At 36.8% G+C, this 21,300-nt stretch overlaps 1 protein-coding gene across 2 annotated transcripts in view; it reads left to right on the top strand.

Annotated features, from left to right (window-relative positions):
- Positions 1-21,300, top strand: part of Spred1 (sprouty related EVH1 domain containing 1) — a 78,551-nt gene that overhangs the window by 39,051 nt on the left and 18,200 nt on the right. For both annotated transcript variants that reach the window (XM_038331599.2, XM_038331600.2), the window contains exons 2-3: positions 4,567-4,741; positions 20,761-20,929. In XM_038331599.2, the coding sequence (XP_038187527.1) occupies positions 4,567-4,741; positions 20,761-20,929 (344 nt within the window). The remainder of the gene's footprint in view (positions 1-4,566; positions 4,742-20,760; positions 20,930-21,300) is intronic.

Raw genomic sequence — 21,300 nt, 5'->3', positions numbered from 1 at the left:
GATTTTGCCCTGCCCTTCATCTACCATACAGTGGCTTGAGGGGGAGAAAGATTGCCCTGTAGAAGGAGGGAGAGGTTGCAAGGGCAAGGGCAGATACGAAATGAATGGGATCGAGATGCATGATGTGAAAGGCACAGTGAGTAAATAGAAAGTTAAAAAATTTCTGATTTTAAAATTTCTGGACTAAAGAGCAAGAAAATTTTAATAGATAATATCCAAGCCCTATTCCTAGGGTAACAGTTCCCTAATAAGTAAGTTTTACAATAATCCTTTTAAAAAGATTTTATAAAAGTTAGTTGTATTTGTTTCTTAGGAGGTTTTGTGCCATGGCATGGGAGTAGAGATCACAGGAGACCTTGGAAAATATGTTTTCATCTACCACATGGGTCTTGGGGATGAAACTAAGGTCATTCAAGCTTGATGGCAAGCATCTTTACCTATTGAACCAAAAAGTGGTAGAAAGTGGACTTGAGTCCTGTAAGAGCATTGTGTGCTTTCTAAGCAGCAGATTCATCTCTTCACCCCCTTTAGTATCTTAAGTAAATGATACTCTTACTACACATGTAGGGAAGAAGCAAAACTACACTACTGTTTCAGAAACGAAAATGAAACTAATGCAAGCCAATTACAGTTCTGTAAGAGTCAGTGTTATGCCACAGTGCCTGGTAACAATTTTTTCTAGTTGCTTAGTTAACAGAATATTATTTGCTAACAACAAGATAAAATACAGAACTTTAATTTAACATAGTTAACTTCTACCTCTGTGCTAGTCATCTTTCTATTGTTGTGAAAAATACACGAGAAAAACAACTTTAAAGGAAGAAATCTTATTTTGGCATAGAGTTTCAGAGATCTCAGTAGATGATCATTTGGCCCAGGAACTTTGGGTCTGTGGTAGAGTAGCTCATATGTCAGACAATTCATCATCTAACAGAGCTGCTTAACCTTGTTGGGCCAGGAAGCAAAAAGGGAAAAGGAACAAGGGTCTCAGTGTGTCCTCTGAGATCATGTTCCTATGACTTCCTACAGTCAGTCAGTCCCACTTAGAAAGTTTCAGCTCTGAAGAGCGGTATCAACTGAAGACCAAGCGTTTAACACAGAAGCTTTTAGGACCAGTGTTATTTTCTGGAGATCAAGGGGTTTGAGGCAACATCTTAGAGGCAGAAAGCTGGACTGTTACGAGACAAAAGTTTCCTGTTTCTTGATCTACGACTTCCTAGTCTCCAGAACTAGGGGAAATAAATCTGTTTGTTTAGAAATTGCACGGTCTTGTGTTGTGCTGTAGTAGCTAATTCTGCTATATGTGAATGAATACTTTAAAACAGTTGTTAGAATGAGAACAGAGATCAGAAGTTTAGGTACCATATTAGTTTTAAATTAAAAACAAAAACGAAGAACTCCTTCATCTACGTTAAAAGAATCTAGCCTCCAGAAGCTGTTAATAATGTAGCCTTTGTGCTCCTGGCCCTGAGCAGTTCAAAGGGAAGATTGACAGTAGACTGAAGAGCTGGGTACTGAAAGCGCAGGCATATAGTGGTTTCCTGTAAAGCCAGTGCCATCAGAACTTCTGTGACTTACTTTGACTAGCGATAGAAAGTCATCAGTGCCTGATTTTGAGTAAGTAGAGGGGCAACCTTAGTTTTAAATGTTTTGCTGTCATTTACTTAAATACAGCATTTACTGCAGGTCAAGGACTGTTTGCTTATAATAAAGATGGGTGTTATTACTTCAAATATTAGGCACAGAAGGTTTGATATCTTCCCAGAGGTAACAGACCTAGTTAGTATGTGGCCAAACCTAGATCCAAATTAAGGACATTTGACTAAAATCCACCTCTCCCTCTCTCCCTCTCCCTCCCTCCCTCCCTCCCTCCCTCCCTCCCTCCCTCCCTCCCTCCCTTCTCTCTCTCTCTCTCTCTCTCTCTCTCTCTCTCTCTCTCTCTCTCTCTCTCCCTCCCTCCCTCCCTCCCTCCCTCCCTCTCTCCCTTCTCTCTCTCTCTCCCCTTTCTTTCTCTTCTTGTCCCTCCCCCCCCCCCCCTTTTAAGACAGGGTCTTACTATGTAGCATTGGCTGGCATGGAACTTGCTATGTTGACTAGATTTTGTTGGAAGCCATTCCATTATACAAAGTTCAATCTGCCTTCAGAATATTAGGGTTAAAAGTGTGTACCATCATGGTCCACCAAAGCCTCACTCTTAAATCACAGTGCAGGGCATTGTAATATACTTGGTTAAAAGACTTGTGTCCAGAATATATAAAGAGCTTCTAAGGAAATAATTTAAAAAAAATGGTCAAGCAGGGAATGGTGACACATACTTTTAATTTCAAGACTCAGAAGGCAGAGGCAGGTGGATCTCTGAGTTTTAGGGCAGCTTGCTCTACATAGCTCATTCCAGGTTATTCAGGGCTACACAATGAGACCCTGTCTTTGAAAAGAGAGATATGAAAAGATTTAAAAAGAAGACAACCACATGACCAAATGAAATGCTGTTAGCTTTCATTAATCTTAAGAAAAATAAAACAAGAAAAAATGACAAATAGCACTATAATGTTCACAGTACAGTAAGATTTAAGATATTGAAAACATCAGATATTAGGGATGTAGAACACAAGCTTTCATTTTTTTATGGAATGTATAATTATAACTACTTTGGAAAACAATTTGTAAACTTTTTATATAGCTAACCATGCAGCTGCCCTGTGACCTAATAATTGTATTTCTCAGTAATTAAGAGACATAAAAGCATTGCTAATAACAGACTTGTATAGTCCCTGTCAGCTACATAGTGAGTTCTAGGCCAGCCTGGGTTACATGGGACCCTGTCTCAAAAACAGGATTAAAGAAAAAGAGATCTGTATATGAGCTTGATCATAAAATTAAAACTGAAATGATCCAAGTTCCTGTCAGTGTAAGAAAGAGAAATGGTTCAACTAGGAGACTCTTTAGTAAAATTTACAAAATAAACTTCTGATACACTTAATGTAGTGAGTTAAAAGAAGTCTAATGATAATACTACTTGCTTCAAAGTATATGAAGGCTTAGCATGGGCCAAGGTGTCTGCAAATTATAAATAAAAATAAAGAAGGCATAGGGGGTCTCTGGTGTGGCAGAAGATCTTAATTTCCATGATGTTTCTACATATCTTGTCCCTTTGGGCTTCTACAAGTTAAAGTGTAAATGAAATGAATTGTTATCAACAAGCATTTCTTTTTCACACTTTTGGAGGATGAGAAATTGAAGATTAAGTTGTCTGTTTGGGGTTCTTTTTCAAGACCATAGGTGGCCCCCTTCTAGCTGTGTCATCACATGGGAGAAAGAATGAGGTAGCTTTAAGATCAAATCATGAGGGTTTTGCTTTCATGACCCAAATACTCCACTGCCTCATGCCCTCATCTTTGGGTTTAGATAGCAATGCATTCTGGAGGGACACAAACACATGTACCGAGCTGCACATGTACACATCTATAGACTTCGGTGGTGCCTGTGTATTTAAAGTGGATGCATGCTACTGTGTATGAAGTTACCTCAATAAAAAAATAAAGATTCACATGGGGGGGCTTGAAGGGAGTAAAGGGAAGAGGGGAATTATGTAATTAGATTTTATAATTTTTAAAAATTAGAAAAATAATGAAAACAATAGAAGCTAGGGAAGAACTTTTGGACAAGTGCAGTACCATATGAATGACAAGCAGCTTAGAGCATGTAGAGATACATTAAAGGTACAGAACTGTTGTGTAGAACTTCAGCTGATATTTATAATTAGCCACAGATCTAAGTTGTATCCCCTATACTTTTCTAAGCTTGCATGGTTCATTATGAAGACTTAGAGATTATTTATTAATAATCAGTAAAAGTTTTAAAACTGAGGGCTTACATGTCAGTTGTATAGGACACTTAACACATTAAGTGACTATCATAGGTTTTATGTCAAGTTATTAATTTGGGGAGAGCATTATGAAATGGAACTAGTCTCTTAAGAGTAGAACAGAGCAAAATGAAGACATGAAAGGTTTCCACAGATATGTTTGATTGATGACTAAACAGAATATTTATCCCTCTGTGATTTATAAAAATGATGTAGGCTCCCCATTCATTGGTAGATTTTAAAAATGGGCTTCTAAGTCTAAGCATGCTTATTCAACATTTTGTTTATAATGTATTCCAGAAAAGTTGGGGATTTAGAAACAATTAAAATAAATACAACAATATTTTGTCCTTGTAATGTTGCAGCAAATGAATAAATACAGGCAAGGTGACAAATTATCTTTTGGATCTATGATCACATATACAGCATGATCCAGATATGCTCTATTTACCAAAATGATGAATTAAAATAGTCCTGTAGTCTTATTATGAGTTGAACCTTTAAAATAAAGAACAACCTTCAGTTTGTGGGTTTCCCTCTTTCAGTTAGTTTTTTCCCCCTATGGCTTATTATGGAAGTAAGTAATAAACATACTACTTGCTACATAGCAATTACTGTGGTCTTTGGCTTCTCAAACAAAACATGCTGGCTTTCTTGTTGTTTATGGAAAAGCTAATTCCTGATCTTTGTGTCTGTTTTAGTAATAGTTATGCACGAGTGCGAGCTGTGGTGATGACCAGAGATGACTCAAGTGGTGGATGGCTACCACTCGGAGGGAGCGGACTGAGCAGCGTCACTGTCTTCAGAGTCCCTCATCAGGAAGAGAATGGCTGTGCAGATTTCTTTATCCGTGGAGAGAGACTCAGGGACAAAATGGTAATGATTAATACAGCTATCAATGTAATTTTAGGATACTTTCTGAAGAAATGAATTATCTGTTTAAAATTCTGGTATATCATTTATGTCAGAGTTAATTTTGCCTGTGACTCAATGTTTATTTCTTGGGAGTTTTTATGTTTATGTTAAAGACAACAATATGCGCCTGTGTCTGGCTGGATCTGACAGTAATGTACACATATTGTGTGGGGCTGCTGCTTTACTGTATAGATTAACTCCAGAATGTTCATCTTCCCCACTTTGGGCCAGGGATCAGCAATTCTTAGTCTGAAGAACAGATTTAGGCATGCCACCTATTCTATTCTATGCTCTTCTCTTCTCTTCTCTTCTCTTCTCTTCTCTTCTCTTCTCTTCTCTTCTCTTCTCTTCTCTTCTCTTCTCTTCTCTTCTCTTCTCTCCTCTCCTCTCCTCTCCTCTCCTCTCCTCTCCTCTCCTCTCCTCTCCTCTCCTCTCCTCTCCTCTCCTCTCCTCTCCTCTCCTCTCCTCTCCTCTCCTCTCCTCTCCTCTCCTCTCCTCTCCTCTCCTCTCCTCTCCTCCCCTCCCCTCCCCTCCCCCCCTCCCCTCCCCTCCCCTCCCCTATTCTATTATTCTATTCTATTCATTTATCTATTATTTTTTATTCAGACCATGAGCTGATGACGCTTTCTTTTTGGAGGGTGGGGTAGGGTGTTGTTTTAAACATTTTCAATGATTTGATGAAAGTTGATGAGCTGATGGTTACTCATACCTGTAACTTCAGTTGTTAGAAGGCTGAGGCAGGAGGATTAGGAGGATTATGTTGTTTAAGGTCAGCCTGGAATACATAGTTCTATGCTATGCTGACCTACACAGTTAGACTTTATCTCAAAAAGCAAGGCTTAGTAAAGTCAAAGAATCATAATTTTGTGACTTTAAAAATTAGGTGGAGTCAAATTTTAGCATCCATAAATTTAAATTCTTCACTTAAAAATTATTTGCATTTTATATATATGGATGTTTTGCTTGCATATTTTTTATTCATTACATGCATATCTGGTACCTTCAAAAACCAGAAGAGGGTGTTGGGTCCCCTGGAACTAGAGTTACAGGTGGTTTTGAGCTGCATGTGAGTGCTGAAAAATGGAACTCTCTGTCCTCTGGACGAGCAGTCAGTGCTCTTAAGTACATCTTTCCAGCCCCGTACAGATTGTCTTGACTTTGGCTGCAGTCATTGATTATTGTAACTGTTGTCACGCTATAAAGGCAGTTCAGTAACAGCAACAGAGGCCTTAAGTGTGTGGCCTCTTAAAGAGAATCTTTGCTTACTTCTGCCTTAGACTCTTGGGATCTCAGGTTTTATCTATTCCCCATAATTTTTTCTGATTTTTCTATTTTAATAAAAAGACTTAAGATTACCTACTGGCCAGTCTGAATCCCAACAAAATTATTTTTCACTTTTGTGGATGTTTTCTTATATTAAAATATTTTAAAATGATAATCTGGTTCTTGATGTTAGTTGTTCTAACAGCTTATTCTCATTTTATCTGAGAACCAAAAACTACAGCCTATAAGTTGAGTAACATTAGTGTCATTTCTGTGTCAAGGAAAGAGAAAATATGTAGAAGCAAAATAGAAATAGTGTTGAAAATTTCTTAAGATCCTTTAAAGTAACTAGAAATCATTTAAATTTGTTAGATGAGTTCATAAGCATATTTAGCCTTTGTTATTTCTGTCAGATGTTTGAGATGTAAATAATTCTTTTGTACATGAACATTTTGAATGTTTTTAGGTTGGGTTTTGGATTTCATAATGTTTTTAACTGATGGATCATTTCAGTAACTTAGAAAGTTGTTAATCTTTGCCCAGATTTCTCCCATAGTTAGAATTATCCTATATTGTCTTGAAATCCTCCCAAGACCACTGTTTTGTGGTTTTATAATTACTTCTTAATGGTACACATGACACAATGGATCACAGTTAACTAGAATATCTTTAGTTTTGAGGAAAACTCCAGTTAAATCAGAGGAAAATGGAATAAACTTAATGTGTCACCTTATAAAGTTTAAAAGTGGTTCTTTGAACACATAGGATGGTGTCTGTGTATTTTAAATGTGGAGATGCCAAATAGTGACCATAATGATGTTGCAAGTAGTTTGTCCTAGAGTATAATGTTTCTAATTTGATAGCTGAATATTTTTAAAAATAAGTTGTAGATTTTAGAAACTGTGTAAAGAGGAAGGATATAAAATGTTTCTTCAGGAATGTTTGGTAATAATTTTTTTTTTTAAAAAAAGAAGGCAAATATGGAATAAAATTTGGAGGAGAAATATTTTTAAGTAAGAGCATATCAATAGGAAAAGATGACCTAAATATAAGATACGGTTTACTTAATGTTAACTAAGGAACCCAAATAGTATAATTTGAAGTGAGGCTGGTCTGAGGTAGCTCAGGTTGATGGAGACAGTGAGTGTTCAGTATGTAGCTCTTCCATACAACTGCAAAAAATGAACCTGGGATTCAGAAGACAATCTTATTTTCAACAATAGAAAATCAGGGAATGAGGAGAAAGGGAAAGAGAGGGAGAGTGCACAAACACAAGCACGGAACTTCCTCCTGGGATAGAGGATCATCCATGATGGTTAGTGACTAGATGGGTTTTTCTGCCAGAAGTACTGACCTCGGGAATCAAAGCACCTGTTGTTTTACTTAACTGTTGACTGTGATGCGGGGACAGTAAGCAGATCAAATGTTGGCCTCGAGGAGACATTGCATAATGTCTGTTTCAGAGATTAGCTATAATGAAGCGTTCTAGGTTGTGAGGACTTAGGGACAAAGATAGCAATAACTCATGGGTATGTCTTGAAAATATCAAAGCATACAGTCTCAAGGCAAAGGAGACAGGAGCATTGAAACCAAGAGATAATAGGCCTTCTAAGATGAGAATGTTGATTCTATGACTTACTTTGTTGATTGGTTTTAATTCTAGTTCTCCTATTTTCTCTAAGGCTCCCTGACTGCAGATCTGGAAATCCATAAAATTCTTTCCAAATGGATAATTGTTTTCTTTTAAAGGTTTTCCCAGTAAATAAACATTGTATTTTAATAGTTTTCCATGTGATAAGTTGCTAGAAACTCTCCTATACTCTTTTGTGGGCTGAATCTTAGCATTCAGTCTGTTTGATGAATTAAAGAAGTGAAGTTCTTGTTTTTTAGACTCCTGAATGAACTTGCACCCTTAAGAAAATAAAATAATAGGAAAAGTTGCACATGGCCACGGCTGACCAAGACACATACAAGGTGTATTTAAGAATGTTTACAAGAATTTAGAAACATTTACTTGAATTAAGAAAACCAGCCCCCTCCTCCCAAGTGATGAACAGAGCTGTGGTTTAACAGAAGACTGACTTCCCAGCTTTTAATTTGTGATTACTTGTTATGCTTCCCAAAGGTTATATAGTGCAAGAGGAGGATACAGGGAGGCTCTCCTAAAACAATGGAATTGTTTAGGGTGCTTTGCAAACAAGAACATGGTTATAAAATAGCTACCAATGTAAACAGTGATTGCACGTGTAATTTTGAAATGAAAAGAGGAAAGATGCTTGTTTTTAGTATGGGAAGTTGCTGAGGAGATCAGGGAATTATTTTTAGAATTAATGAGTAATTAGATTGTGGATAAACAATTTATAGAAGCTAAAATTTCACTAAAATAGTTTTTCATTTCTTCAACAACAATGGTATTTATAAAAGTGGGTTTTTTGTTTGATTTTGGTTTTGTTTTGTTTTGTTTTGCCTTCTATTGAGGACCAAGACAAAATTAGAATATTTCCTGGGAAGAAGATAATATAATTATACAACACCAGTCACTTTGACCCTGACCCCCTTTCTATGTTAGGGAATCTTAAAACTCTGGGTTGAACTTAGTAAAAGTACAGAACAAGAATTTTCCTGCTAAGCTTTCCCATGATACTTCTGAATTGCTTCACTGTCAAATGGCAGTACTGTAGGAGTGTGCTCCACTAAAATCTAAAGGACTTCACTAGCTTTTACTTAGGGTTTGGCCTCCTTGGCAGTTCTGTCTCCTGAAAGACACTGTTGTGTGAACTGGAATATCACAGTTAGGAAGAGGGAGGAGTGGGAGTAGAGGTGTTGTGCTATTTCAGTGTGCCGCCCTCAGAAAATCACAGCCTCTGACTTCCACTTTCAGCTCTGACCTTCACAATTGCTCCCCAAAAAAGCTCTTCTGCCTCTGGGCCTTCTCATTCTTCCTGAGGGCTCTTTGTTGTCTTGACCGTGGTCCTCTTTCCAACAGGTTCTTCTGATATGGTTGATAGGGCTATCCTGTTCCACTTGGGGCTCTGTAGTTTTGTACTTAAATTTTATGCCTGTTCAATTACTTTGCCTGTATTTTCTCCTAAGCTCACTAAATTCCTGTCTTTAGCATTTTTATTAATTTTATCAGAATTGTTTTTTCCTATCTTGTAAATTATTTTCTCAACCACTCTGTGCTAGGCAATAAGTTGATAAATTTTTATATCAACTATAAAAGCAACATCATACAGCATGCCCATTTAATAACTACATTTTAAAGCTTAGAATATATTGAGATTATATCTGGGTTCTATTTCTTCCTTCCAAGCCCTCCTTTGTACTCCCCACTCTCCTTTCTATAGCCTCTTTTATCAGTTGCTATCGCATAAATATATATATATATATTTCACATATACACGCTTATTCCCAGATATAACCTGTCGAATCCATATAATGTTACTTGTTTTAATTCTAAATTTTTAAAGGTGAGTTGTCCTTCCAACCATATAGCACATAATTTGTCAGCAGATGCTTGTGCCAAATTCAGTTAAAAGAACTGGTGTTGACAGAGGTTTCTGTCTGGCAGCCATTCAGTCCCCAAAACATACAGAGGTCAACATTAATTATAAACTGGTTGACCTATTAGCTCAGGCTTCTTATTAACTCTTATAACTTATGTTAATCCATAATTCTTATCTATGTTAGCCACTTGGCTTGGTACCTTTTATCAGTGAGGCATTCTCATCTTACTTCCTCTGCATCTGGGTGGTGACTGCAGACTGAGTCTTTTTCTCTTTCCAGAATTCTCCTGTTCTTGTTGCTGGCCTCTACTTCCTGTCTGGTTGCCCTTCCTCTAATTCCTGCCTGGCTACTGGCCAATCAGTGTTTTATTAAAGCAGTATAACTCGTAAATCTTTACAGGGTACAAGATCATTGTCCACAGCAAATTGAGATTATGAAAATGAATTAAGAAATCTCAGTTCTCACAGCATATACATTCTAATGAAAGTAAATATTAAACAACATGCTAGGTAGTGCTGGAAGAAATGGTGTAGGAAGTTTTTCTGTCAGGAACTTGGGTAATACTCAGAGTAGCCAATGACAGGTTGACCGAGAAGATTGGGTAACATTTGTGTGAAGATGATTTATATTTTAGTTGTATGTTGAGGTTTCCATAGTTTGAGCATTGTTAGAGTAGAATACGGTTATGGTGTTAGTTTTGGATAATATATAAAATCTCAGACATTTTGGATTTGGTAAGTGGAAACAAAATATTTGTTAACAGTAGTCATTGATGTAGGGATGAACCGTGATATGTGATCTCTACTGTTCAACCAGACTTTCTTACTTGATCTTTGTTGTCCTCCTCTGTATCTTTTTTACTTTGCCACAGAAAAGCCTCCTAATTTTTTTTATTGCCCAGTTTCCATAGTTCTATTTTTCAATAATGTTCCTACAGAGAATCTTATTTTCTTATGTCAAAAGAAAATGATCTGGCCTTAACATTTTGTCTCATCTATTTAGGTATATCTTTCTCAAGGATAGACTATCAGGTATTTTCGTGTTATTGCTTGAGTACCTATAGATCAGCTGAAGCAATGTATATTAAACTTCAGAATATGCCTACTCTTACAAGTATGGAACTAATGACCCCAGGGTTAAGAGCTCTGGCTGCTCTTTCAGAGGACCCCGCTTTGATGCCTAGAACCCACATGGCAGATCTCAGCCATCTGTAATTCCAGTTCCAGAAGAAATAGTGCTTTTTTCCTGACCTTTATGCCCTAGGCATGAGCACAGTACATCAACAGACATTCATGCACATAAAATAAGTATTTAAAAAGTTTAATTTAAAAAAAACACTGTAGAAAGGAGGACTGTAAATAGATGCTCACATGTCCTCAGGTCCATTTTGTTGCCACAATCCAAAAGCACAGTACTTGGAGAAAATCAGCTTTGCTACGAATAAATGGAATTTGAACACATGCCAGCAGTGTTCAACCAGTCCATCCTTACCTGTGTATTTCAGGGTCAATCCACCAATGGCAGAAGTAAATTAATGCTTTCAGTATCTTTGTGAACATTTGTAAGTTTTGTGAGTTTCTTCCAAAAGTAGTTTTACAGCAGTTACTTCTTTAATGTGGCTGATGATGCCTGTTGACAGGAAAAACCCTGCCTCTTACCATCACTGTTTGCTATGTTTTGGAGCCTTGTGATACCTGGTTCCTGAAAGTTAGGATTGAGAGCTAGCTAGTTACCCTTTTGGCTGCCTTTATTTCCTCTTTCAGACAGCTTCACCTTTTGTAGTTTGACCTTTCTTTAGCCAGTGCTTCACATATCTTAAAATTCAATTGTCTGTTTTATATGATGATCATCAGGCTGTTCATTAGTTACTCATATTTCTTTGAATTCTAGTACACTGAACTGATTCATACTGGTATGGTGGGTCACACTTGTCAGTTAGGTTGGCTTCATCTTTCTCTTTAGTGCCCAATGCTAGTGCTTCATACTAGGTCTCCCATTCTGATGTGCTGTTTATTTTTTGAATTGTAGGCTGTTTTCTTGTTTCACCGTTTGTGGTACTGGATATTGAACTAAAAACCTTATATTTATTAGGCAAAAACTTTACTACTGAGCTATACTTCTGTTAAAGCTATTAAAGTTTTGTAGCCATCTTGATTTCTGAATTAGAGTCCAAATTTTTAATTGAAATTATTGGTGCTGCATGCTAGCTTTCTCCACTACTTTTATTATACTCTTAATTATAACCTGGCTATCCACACTTTTAGTTAACTGGTTAATTAATATCACTTTTGTCTGTATTTAATCATTCACTGTTGTCTTTTCATGTGCTCGGACTCCTGTTCAGGCTGCCATAATACAGTATTGCTTAGATGGCTTATGTTTTTCGCAGTTGTGGGTGTCACAGAGTCAGATCAAGGATGTTTCCTGCTTATGTTTCTAATGAGGGCACTTCCTTGTTGGGAGACTCTCTGCAAGTCCTCTGGCCTAGGGAGGAGTGCTGATATCTCTTCCGTCAATGGGGCACTTGCTTCATAACAATTTAGGCGCTGTGTGTCTAATCTCATTTGACATTTGTCACTTCCTCACAGGCCCTGTCTTCAGAGAAAGCCACATTGGACGTTAGAGCTGCGCACAGGAATTTGCAGGGACTCAGTTAATTTACATGCAGCTTCCTGCTTAACTCTTAGTTGGTAGGTTTTTAGGCAAATGTACTTTCTTATTATTAGAGCTGTGTAGAGAGAGTTTGGTGTTTGCTGGCACCACTTGTCTTCATTAGTTATTACTTTCTTGTAGAATGTGTTTTTGTATTTACTTTGCGAAGTATGAATAGTTTCTCTTTAAGCCATAGGGGTATATATTCATTTAATCTTTTTCATATATACATAAAAATTGCCATCTTCTTTCTGCCATTCTTGGAGTCTTTTAAAGTTCTTCCAGTAATTTTTCTTTCTTAGATACTAAGTAGATCTTTCTGAATAACTTTAGGTATTATTAGTAATTAAGGATCCCTGTTTTGTTTGTGAATTTATAGACTTTCTACTGTTGTACATAGAATTATGATGTTGGCTGTTACCTGGAGAGATATCTTTTATTGTGGATGTAGCATTTTTGTATTTCTCACCTGCCACCAGAATTTGATATTAATTTTTATGAAATCTGGTTTAGAATGTGTCCCATAGATATTTTAATTTTATTAAAGTAAATTTAGATTATTAATGTTATAAAAATAATGTAAAGAGATCCTGTATGTATTCTCTAGTTTCCCCAATGAGAGATAACATTTTAAAAAGCTTTATTATTATATTATACTAGAATATTCATGCAGACAACTACCTTTTGATTTCTGTATTAACCTTAGTCAATTTTTATTGTATTTAGATCTGTAGAGTTTAATCACATAAATTAACATCCACAGGCACAGTACAAAGTAGCCAACGACAACTCCTTGTTGTTATTTATAGCCACATACATATCACTCTTAGCCTGGCAAGCACTGATTTGTTTGTTCTCTGGATCACTCCTATGATTTTTGTCATTTCCAAAGTGTTATAAAAGTGGAATTGTAAGTATGCAACCTTTCGGGATTGTCTTGTTTTTTATTCAGTATAACTTGTTTTAAAAAATCTTTTATTGCTAATATTTTGTAATATAAGTATAGTTTTTTTTATATTAATCATTGACTAATGAAGGACTTCTATGTTGTTCTAGTACCATTTCATAGATAAGGCTACTGTGAGCATTTGTATAAATTTTACTGTACATTCATTTGTGCACACAACTTTCCTTTTTCTAGGATAATCAAAATAGAGTTTGCTAGATTATGTGATAGTCATTTGTTTAATGATGTAAGAAGCTGCTAAACTTGTACTGAAAGTGGCTGTGCTGTGGTAAATTTGCTCAAGAGGTACCCAAGTGTTCACAACATTCTTGTCAGCATTTCATGTGCTCACTTTTCAGTGTTGGTAATTAGGCATCTAAGGAAAAGTCATGTTCATTTCCCTTGTAGCTAATAGTATCCTTTCTTGGTGAGATATTTGTTGTCATTTGCCCATTTCCTCACTAGGATACTTTCTTTCTATTGAGGCTTCAGTGCTAATTCTATTCTGGATGGTAGTTCTTGGTGGAACAATGTGCTGTGTACATGTTTTCTCCCAGTCTGTAATTTTCTTTTTCATTCTTTAATAGGCTCTTATAGAGCTTTTAAGTTTTGCTAAAGTTCATTTATCTATCTGTTTTTCTTTTAGTAGACTGCTGTTTTAGTGTCAAATCCATAAACTGTTCTATTGTCTGTTATTTCTGATGCTATATTTTATAATTTGTCCTACACATGTTATAGTTTTGTATTTTATATTTAAACCCATTTTAGACTAATTTTTAGTTACTGTTATAGTTAAGCTAAGATTCTCTGTCTTTGGGCTGAATGATTGTATTTCTCTGCAGCATTTGTTGAAAAGTTTGTCCTTCCTCCTTGAATCACCTTTCTGTCTTCCTTTAAGATAGTTAAGCATATTTTTGTTCTCCTACTTTGACAGTTTTCTTGCAGATGCTGTATCCCATACTCCCGTACTGTGCATTAGCACAGATACCTAGGAGAGGGAATCCTCCCACTGTGTCCTTGTCTCTTCAAGATTGTTGTCGGTCCACAGTCTTTCCCTTCTATAGAAAGTCGAAGTCCTGGTCTTGCCTCTGTCTGCAGGAAGACTATGGGGCCTTGGCAGGAATTGCATTTATGATGAGTCATCTAATCTCTTTGCTTAGATCTCTAAATTCTTAAACTAAAAAAAGTGTGTTTATTTTGTACTTTTGACATTAAGTTCTTTTGTTTTCTGGTTTTCTTATCTGTCAAGATTTTTATGTTACAAACTCATTTTAAATATTCTGCTTTGGTTACCCCACATAGGATCCATCCCCCTGCTTCCTCCTCCCCACTCCTGTTCTCCTGAAACCTAGGCCATTATGTATGCAAAACTGTTCCCTCATGCACGGCCCTCTACTCTTACATGCAGTTGTTTCCTTGTTGTCTGATTCTCATGCTGATTTCCTTGATTCATTAGCTATTTAGAAGTAGAGAATTGAGTTATTTTTACTTTTATTATTCTAGAGAATGCAGTCTGTGTGATTCTTTTGCCAAAATATATATTATGTTGTGAGTAAATTCTTTTAAATGTTACACATCTTAAAGACCATCTTTCATGCATTTGTTTCCAGTGTGTGGGTGGCAAATGAAATTTAATGGTCTTGTCCAAATCGACTTTACCCTTCCTACTTTCAATTTTCTCACAGTTCAAGAAGCAGAGATGAGTGAATACTTGTAGTCGTCCACTCGCTTTCTCCATTTTATATAGTCTAAGATCCCCGCACAGGGCATGACCCCATCCCCAGTTAGGATAGACCTTCTCACTCAGTTAATGTAATCAAGATAATTACAAGCTTGCTCAGGGCCCATCTCCCATGTGAATCTGGATTCTCTAAAGTTGACAGTTAACACCACTCTGAATACCTTGTGTGTTACCTTAGTTAATTCTTCAAAGTAAGGTGGGCAGAGCATGGTAGACATGGGATGCCATCAGCTGTTGTTGGGTACAGGGCCCACAGACATCCAGTCACTGTACCACATTTCTCTCTCGCTGTCTTTCATCATGCTTTGGGAGTGTGAATGTTATGTTTCTGTTCATTCTGTTTTTCATAACTCAGTATTGTTATTTTGGACACTTTACTGGAAATAATCATGATGATTAACTCTGTGTATGGACTTGGAATCGCTGAGGACACACTTCTGGGCCTCTGAGAGTGTTTCCACAGAGGTGTAACTGAGGAGGAGGGAAAGAGAGACCCAGAATGTAGGCCACACCATCCTGTGGGTTGGGACCCAGGCCGAATAAAAAAGGACCAAACAGCTCAAGTATTTGGCTCTCTTTATTTCCCTCCTGACTGTGGACTCAGTGTGTGTGACAGCTGCCTTGTGCTGTGTCGCCATGTTTTCCTGCCTTGCAACGCCTTACCCTCAGACAGTCGGGAGCACCCTCTTTCCTCTGCTGTCCTCATGAGTTTTGTCACAGGAGTCAGAGAGTTACCTAGTAGACCGTCCTTCTCCACGTTTGCTTAACTTTGCGTAATAGCACAGAGACCATGTTTTTCCTCTTCCTCTTTAATACTAGATTTTAATAAATGGGTGGTGGTAGAATTTTTTAAATTCCAGAGTGCAGTTGGTTTTTTTACTTTTTACTTTTTGGGGGCCCACCACTAGGCTTCCAAATAAATACCCAGAGATTTATTCTTAATTATGAATGCCAGACTTTAGCTTGGCTTGTTTCTCTCGACCTTTTGTTAACTTAAATTATCCTGTCTACCTTTTGCCTCTGGGCTTTTTTACCTTTCTCTATTCGGTATGTCTTGTCTTTTCTTCATTCTCTGTATCTGGCTGTGTGGCTGGCACCTGGTGTTTTTTCTTTCTCTTTTTCTCTCTCCTCCCTCTTTTCTGATCTCATTCTATTTATTCTCTCTGCATGTCAGCCATGCCTACCCCTTCTTTTTTGCCTTGCTGTTGGCTGTTCAGCTCATTAGGCCAATCAGGTGTTTTAGGCAGGCAAAGTAACCCAGTTTGACAGTTAAAACAAATGCAGCATAAAAGAATGCAGCACATCTTTGCATCATTAAACAGATATTCAGCAGCATAAACAAATGTAATACATCTTCAACTAATATTCTACACACCATAGTTTTATATAGTTTTTATAATTAATATCTATTTAACCCTAACAGAATAAGAATAATACATCTTTACTTCTTGATCTTTGATAACTAACCACATTCTAAGTGGATCAGTCACAAATTACTTTAGGAAATTCTTGTTAAAATACTTCAGCAAAGTATTTCTATAGTTATTTTTTTATTTAATATTAATATGTACAATAACTATTTTATTAACTTAGAATAAGATTTTTCTCTTGGGTAGAAATGAGAATGAGGCTACTTACTTGTATGTATGTGTGTATTAGTATTCTTGTGTGAATTTCTGTCTCACTAACTCATTAATGCCCTTTAAGGTTATCATGGAGACCTGGTGAAATTCACCCATTTCCTAAACTACTTAATCCTGGAAAAATTTTGAATTATGAATTCAAATTAAGTAGAGATATATTTGAAGCATACAGTCTCACCCTCTCCTTCCTTTCCTCCCCCCCCCCCCCCCCCCCGGAGGTATAGTGTACAGGCACACACATCCCAAGACACATTTGTAGCGGTCAGACAACATTTCTTTTTGCCTTCCACCTTTTTTTGAGACAGGTTGTCTTAATAGTTTGCCTTTGACTATGTTGAGCTCGCAGGTCCAAGAGCTTCTAGGAATTCTCCTGCCTCTGCTTCCTAACTCACAGTAGGTACACAGGCATTGCAGGGTGCACTGCCGTGCTCGTCTTTACGTAGGTTTCAGAGACATTTTACTCGGGGCTTCACAGACGCTTTGTCTGACCCATGGAGCCAGCTCCTGGCCTTGCTTTTCAACTATGACTGCATTTATGAATGGCAAAATAAGCAAACCATACTGCTTCTAGTTTTAAAACATATTTTTATTAAGTGTGGCAGTTGCATTTAGGATCATTTTAATGGAACTTGGAATTATTCATTTCTTGTATACAGGATCTTCTCTTGTAAAGAAGCTCCAATAATTATAAATAGAGTTCTCCCCTGCTCTTCTTTCTCCTCTCCATCTCCTCCCTCAATTAATGTTATTTTAAGTCAAATATGAAACAGCTTTGTAATTTGTGACTTAAATAGAAAAGAAGTTATTTAATTCAGACATGGAGTCTGAGATTTATGTGACTATTGTTTGATACAACATGTTCTCAGTGACATAGATTTAAGATTATCCACAAAGGCTTTGGTTGTGTGGTAGTGGTAATTAATAGGTAACTTGTCTTTCTGTTCCACTGACTGCTCTTAAACCCTCAGTAGCTACCACCATTGTAGCCCTAAAGAATGTCTTTCTGCCACATTAAATGTATTGTATATCAGCAAGTTAATCCCTAGTATATAGGCAAAAACAAGTTGAGTTCTTTCTGATTCATAATTTGTTGGTATGTTACCCTTGTGCCTGTTGTGTATTGCATGAATTCAATGTTTGCACTTTTGTATATATCTCCAAGAATTCAGTGTTTTCCTTTTTTATCTATCTCCAAGAAGATAGCATTTGGAAACTAGTGGTAGATAGTAGTGTAGATCACATTGAGATTTTAATCTAAAAGGAAACAGTTGGAAAGTATTAATTTTAGGAAATATAACAGAAGAACTAACTAAGCAATATTTTCAGGCATTAAGATTTAGTGACATGCTACATAATACCTAGAAGCAAACTTCTTTGTTCTTTCCTGTTTTCAAACAAACCAATTTACCATTTTCTAAAATACTGCATTTCCTATATTTATGAATGAGTTTCAGTACAAGTGTTATAGTTATTAACACCTATACTGTATTTATTCTTGAGTTCTAGAACTTAATTTGGGTCTTCTTATATTTCTATTACTAAACAATAGTTGTATAACAAATAGTAAATCAGCATAGAATACTTTTCCACACATGCAGCCATCAGCAAAACCCTAGCACTAAGTTAACAAGACTTGCTATCAAACAGGCATCAGTCCCAGTGCTTTGATGATAAAGGTTTAACAACCACTTTCAAATGGGACAGAGGTAGTGATTTATAGTATTTACATACTTCTGCCTCATCTGACTTCACTCTACCAGTGTCATTGAATATGATGTTTGAAAAAAATGAGGAGCAGGGCAGGAACTACCCTATACTGGGTGACATGAATCAAAGCAGTAATCAGTGTAATTTATTTCACTATAAAGTTTTATTATTGAATGTTTAATAATGACCTCCAAAATTCCAAAACATTTGTCCACTGGACTCTATGGAACCTGTAAAAGCCACCTGTAGCCTGGTGTAACCTAATTCAGTGGGTGGAGATCTGGAAAACACATAAAGCCTGCAAGTTTTTGAAGAAACTGTACACGTGTGTATTTTTCTGAGGAAGGATGTTTATTCGATATGTAAGGTTGCTTCTGTGTTGTAAGGATTAGGGGAATACAGTGATAGCCAAACATAGATGCAGTTTATAGACTTAATGAAAGGAGGTGTTTAAAAACACCCAATTTGAAATTACAGTGTCAGAAACTTTATCAGACTATATCTTGTCTAGAGGTCAGGAAGGGCTTTTCTCAGTGAATGTTTGTATGAATTGGCATCTTTGCGAGGTGTGGGTTGAGTAATAAAGTATAGGCAGAGAAAGTGACCTATGCTACTCCATCTCTGGGAATGTCTCTCCAGAGTCTTTTTCAGATGAGTAAAGGGAGCAGAGAGCAGAGCAGGAAATGAGAATGGAGTAGGAAGTCATATGGGTGGAGTGGGACCATCTCTGGGCTGCAATCAGCCATGGTTAGGATTTTGGTTTTGATCCTAGCTTTGGGAAGACTGTAAAGGTTAAAGCAAAGTATACTTTCTGTTTGAAAAAAAAAAAAAAAAGAAAGAAAGAAAATATTTCACATACAGAGTAGTTGCCCTGACTGAGTGGATTGTTAGTAGTGTGTGGAAAAGGCATGCCAGTGAAGGTGATAGCCCGGAGTAGCGGGCATAGTGTTTTTGAGCATGTTTTGTGTGTGTGTGTGTGTGTGTGTGTGTGTGTGTGTGTGTGTGTGTGTTTGTGTGTTTGTGTACATATCACAGGTTGCCCCGAGGTCAAAAATTTGGCAAGAAAAAAATCTGAGTCCAAGTCCTTGTAGCATTCCTAGTCTTAGAAGCACTAGGAATAAACAGACTAGGAAGCAAAGTGGTTTGAAGTCATTATGACTAGTGTGAAGAAATAAAATAGGTATGTGATCTGAGTGCTGCTTAGGTGGTTCTTAACTGGTTTCTTTTAGCCTTATAGAGTAATCTTAACATGTATTTTTTTCTCTTTTGTATAGTAATAATGATAGCAAATGTGATAGAAAGTTGACTGAAAATCTTGGTAGATAAAGGCTCCCATATTAAAGAATATAATGTTTGTCCTAGAATGAACCCTATACTAGAAGTTTTTAAAATGTTATCAGACAAAATTAGAATATGAACTAAAAGTGTATCTCCATGTTAACTTTGATCACTGTGTTACATACAAGAACACTCTTGTCTTAAGAAAGACACCCAAGTTTTAAAGAGCAATGGGGCATCAATTACCTTCTTGGTACAGTTCAGAATAAAATAAGCAAAAATGTTGGACTAGGAATGTAGCTCAGTGGTAGACCACTTACCTATCATGTGTGAGGCCCTAAATGCAATTCCCAGCACTGCAAACATAGACAAACAGAAATTAAGTAAAATAAAAATTGTATACATTAGAATGTATAGAGCAGATATTAAAAATAGATAACCCAAGTAAAAGGGAGGAAGTCATTTTACCCATTATTGTTACTTCCCTGACCATTTCAGAAAAAATAGAACATGAAGAAACAAAGCTGCATTATCCCACAAATTACATGAAATTTTCATTCAAAATTATAGGATGTATTTAATGTTGTTACTGTATTTTCAAAATGAGGAAGCTAGACCTTTGAGAAGTTAGCAACCTAGTGCCAGGCATGGTGGCACACACCTTTAGTCCCAGCACTTGGGAGGCAGAGGAAGGAGGTCTGTGAGCCTGGTCTCTGTAGGAAGTTTCAGTCCAGTCAGACATACTCAGTGAGACCTTGTCTCCAAGGGGGAAAAGTTTTATAACAATAACCAAGCTACTAAAATGGCAAGTAAGTATTAGATCTGCTTCTGTAATGGGTCTCTTAAGAAATTAGAAGAGGAATGGCTGGAAGATGTAATTAATGGGGGAGCGCTTGTTAGATACCCAGAAACACAAGGAGAAAGGGGGAGAGTGGTTTTTAAAAGTCATATTGTTATTACCACTTCTGTTGTGTCTATTTCCCAGGCTTTCTCAAAAACAAGTTTAAGTATATTCTGTTGGAAATTTTGTATGCAGCACTGTGTTTATTCTTTTAAATGATAGCATAATCCACATTCTGTTTACAAACTCCTTAGTCCCTTTATTAAGTTGACTGTGTGAAGATTACATTCAGTAGCTCATTTTATTTAAAAACACTCGTATTTATAGTCCTCAGTGTTTATGTCAAAGCTGCATTAGATGCATTTTGTGTGTTCATTAACTTTGGCACCTGACTTTTGGCAGGTGGTTTTGGAATGTATGCTTAAAAAAGACCTCGTTTATAACAAGGTCACTCCCACATTTCACCACTGGAAGATCGACGACAAGAAGTTCGGCCTTACCTTTCAAAGTCCTGCTGATGCTAGGGCTTTTGATCGAGGCATTCGAAGAGCTATAGAGGATATTTCTCAAGGTAGGTTTTTTTTTTAATTTTCTGAATGTTTACATCTTATATATAGATAGCAGTAAATGTTTATTCTTTCTTTGATGTTGACCTAAAGTAGTTGTGTCCTTTAATCAAGTAAGGTTGTCTGTTAACATGCCCACACTTTCAAAGGACATAGTAAGTAAAGAGTAATGAGTTGTGAGGAGTCTGCTTGGCTTCTTTGTTTGTCCAGTCGCATTTGATACCAGGTGAAGGTGGTATTGTGAAGAGCCTGTCAGCAGTGTGTGTCATGGAATATTAAACTCTTTTCTATTTAATGAGATAGAAAGAAACCTTGTTGTAATACTCACATATATCTAGATTCTAGATACTCAGTTAAAAAACTCTGTGGTCTTCTT

The sequence above is a fragment of the Arvicola amphibius genome, chromosome 5 (genome assembly GCF_903992535.2).
Source record: "Arvicola amphibius chromosome 5, mArvAmp1.2, whole genome shotgun sequence".
In the NCBI taxonomy this organism is placed as follows: Eukaryota; Metazoa; Chordata; class Mammalia; order Rodentia; family Cricetidae; genus Arvicola; species Arvicola amphibius.
The sequence above is the reverse complement of the archived record's forward strand: the minus strand, read 5'-3'. Positions and strand labels throughout refer to the sequence as shown.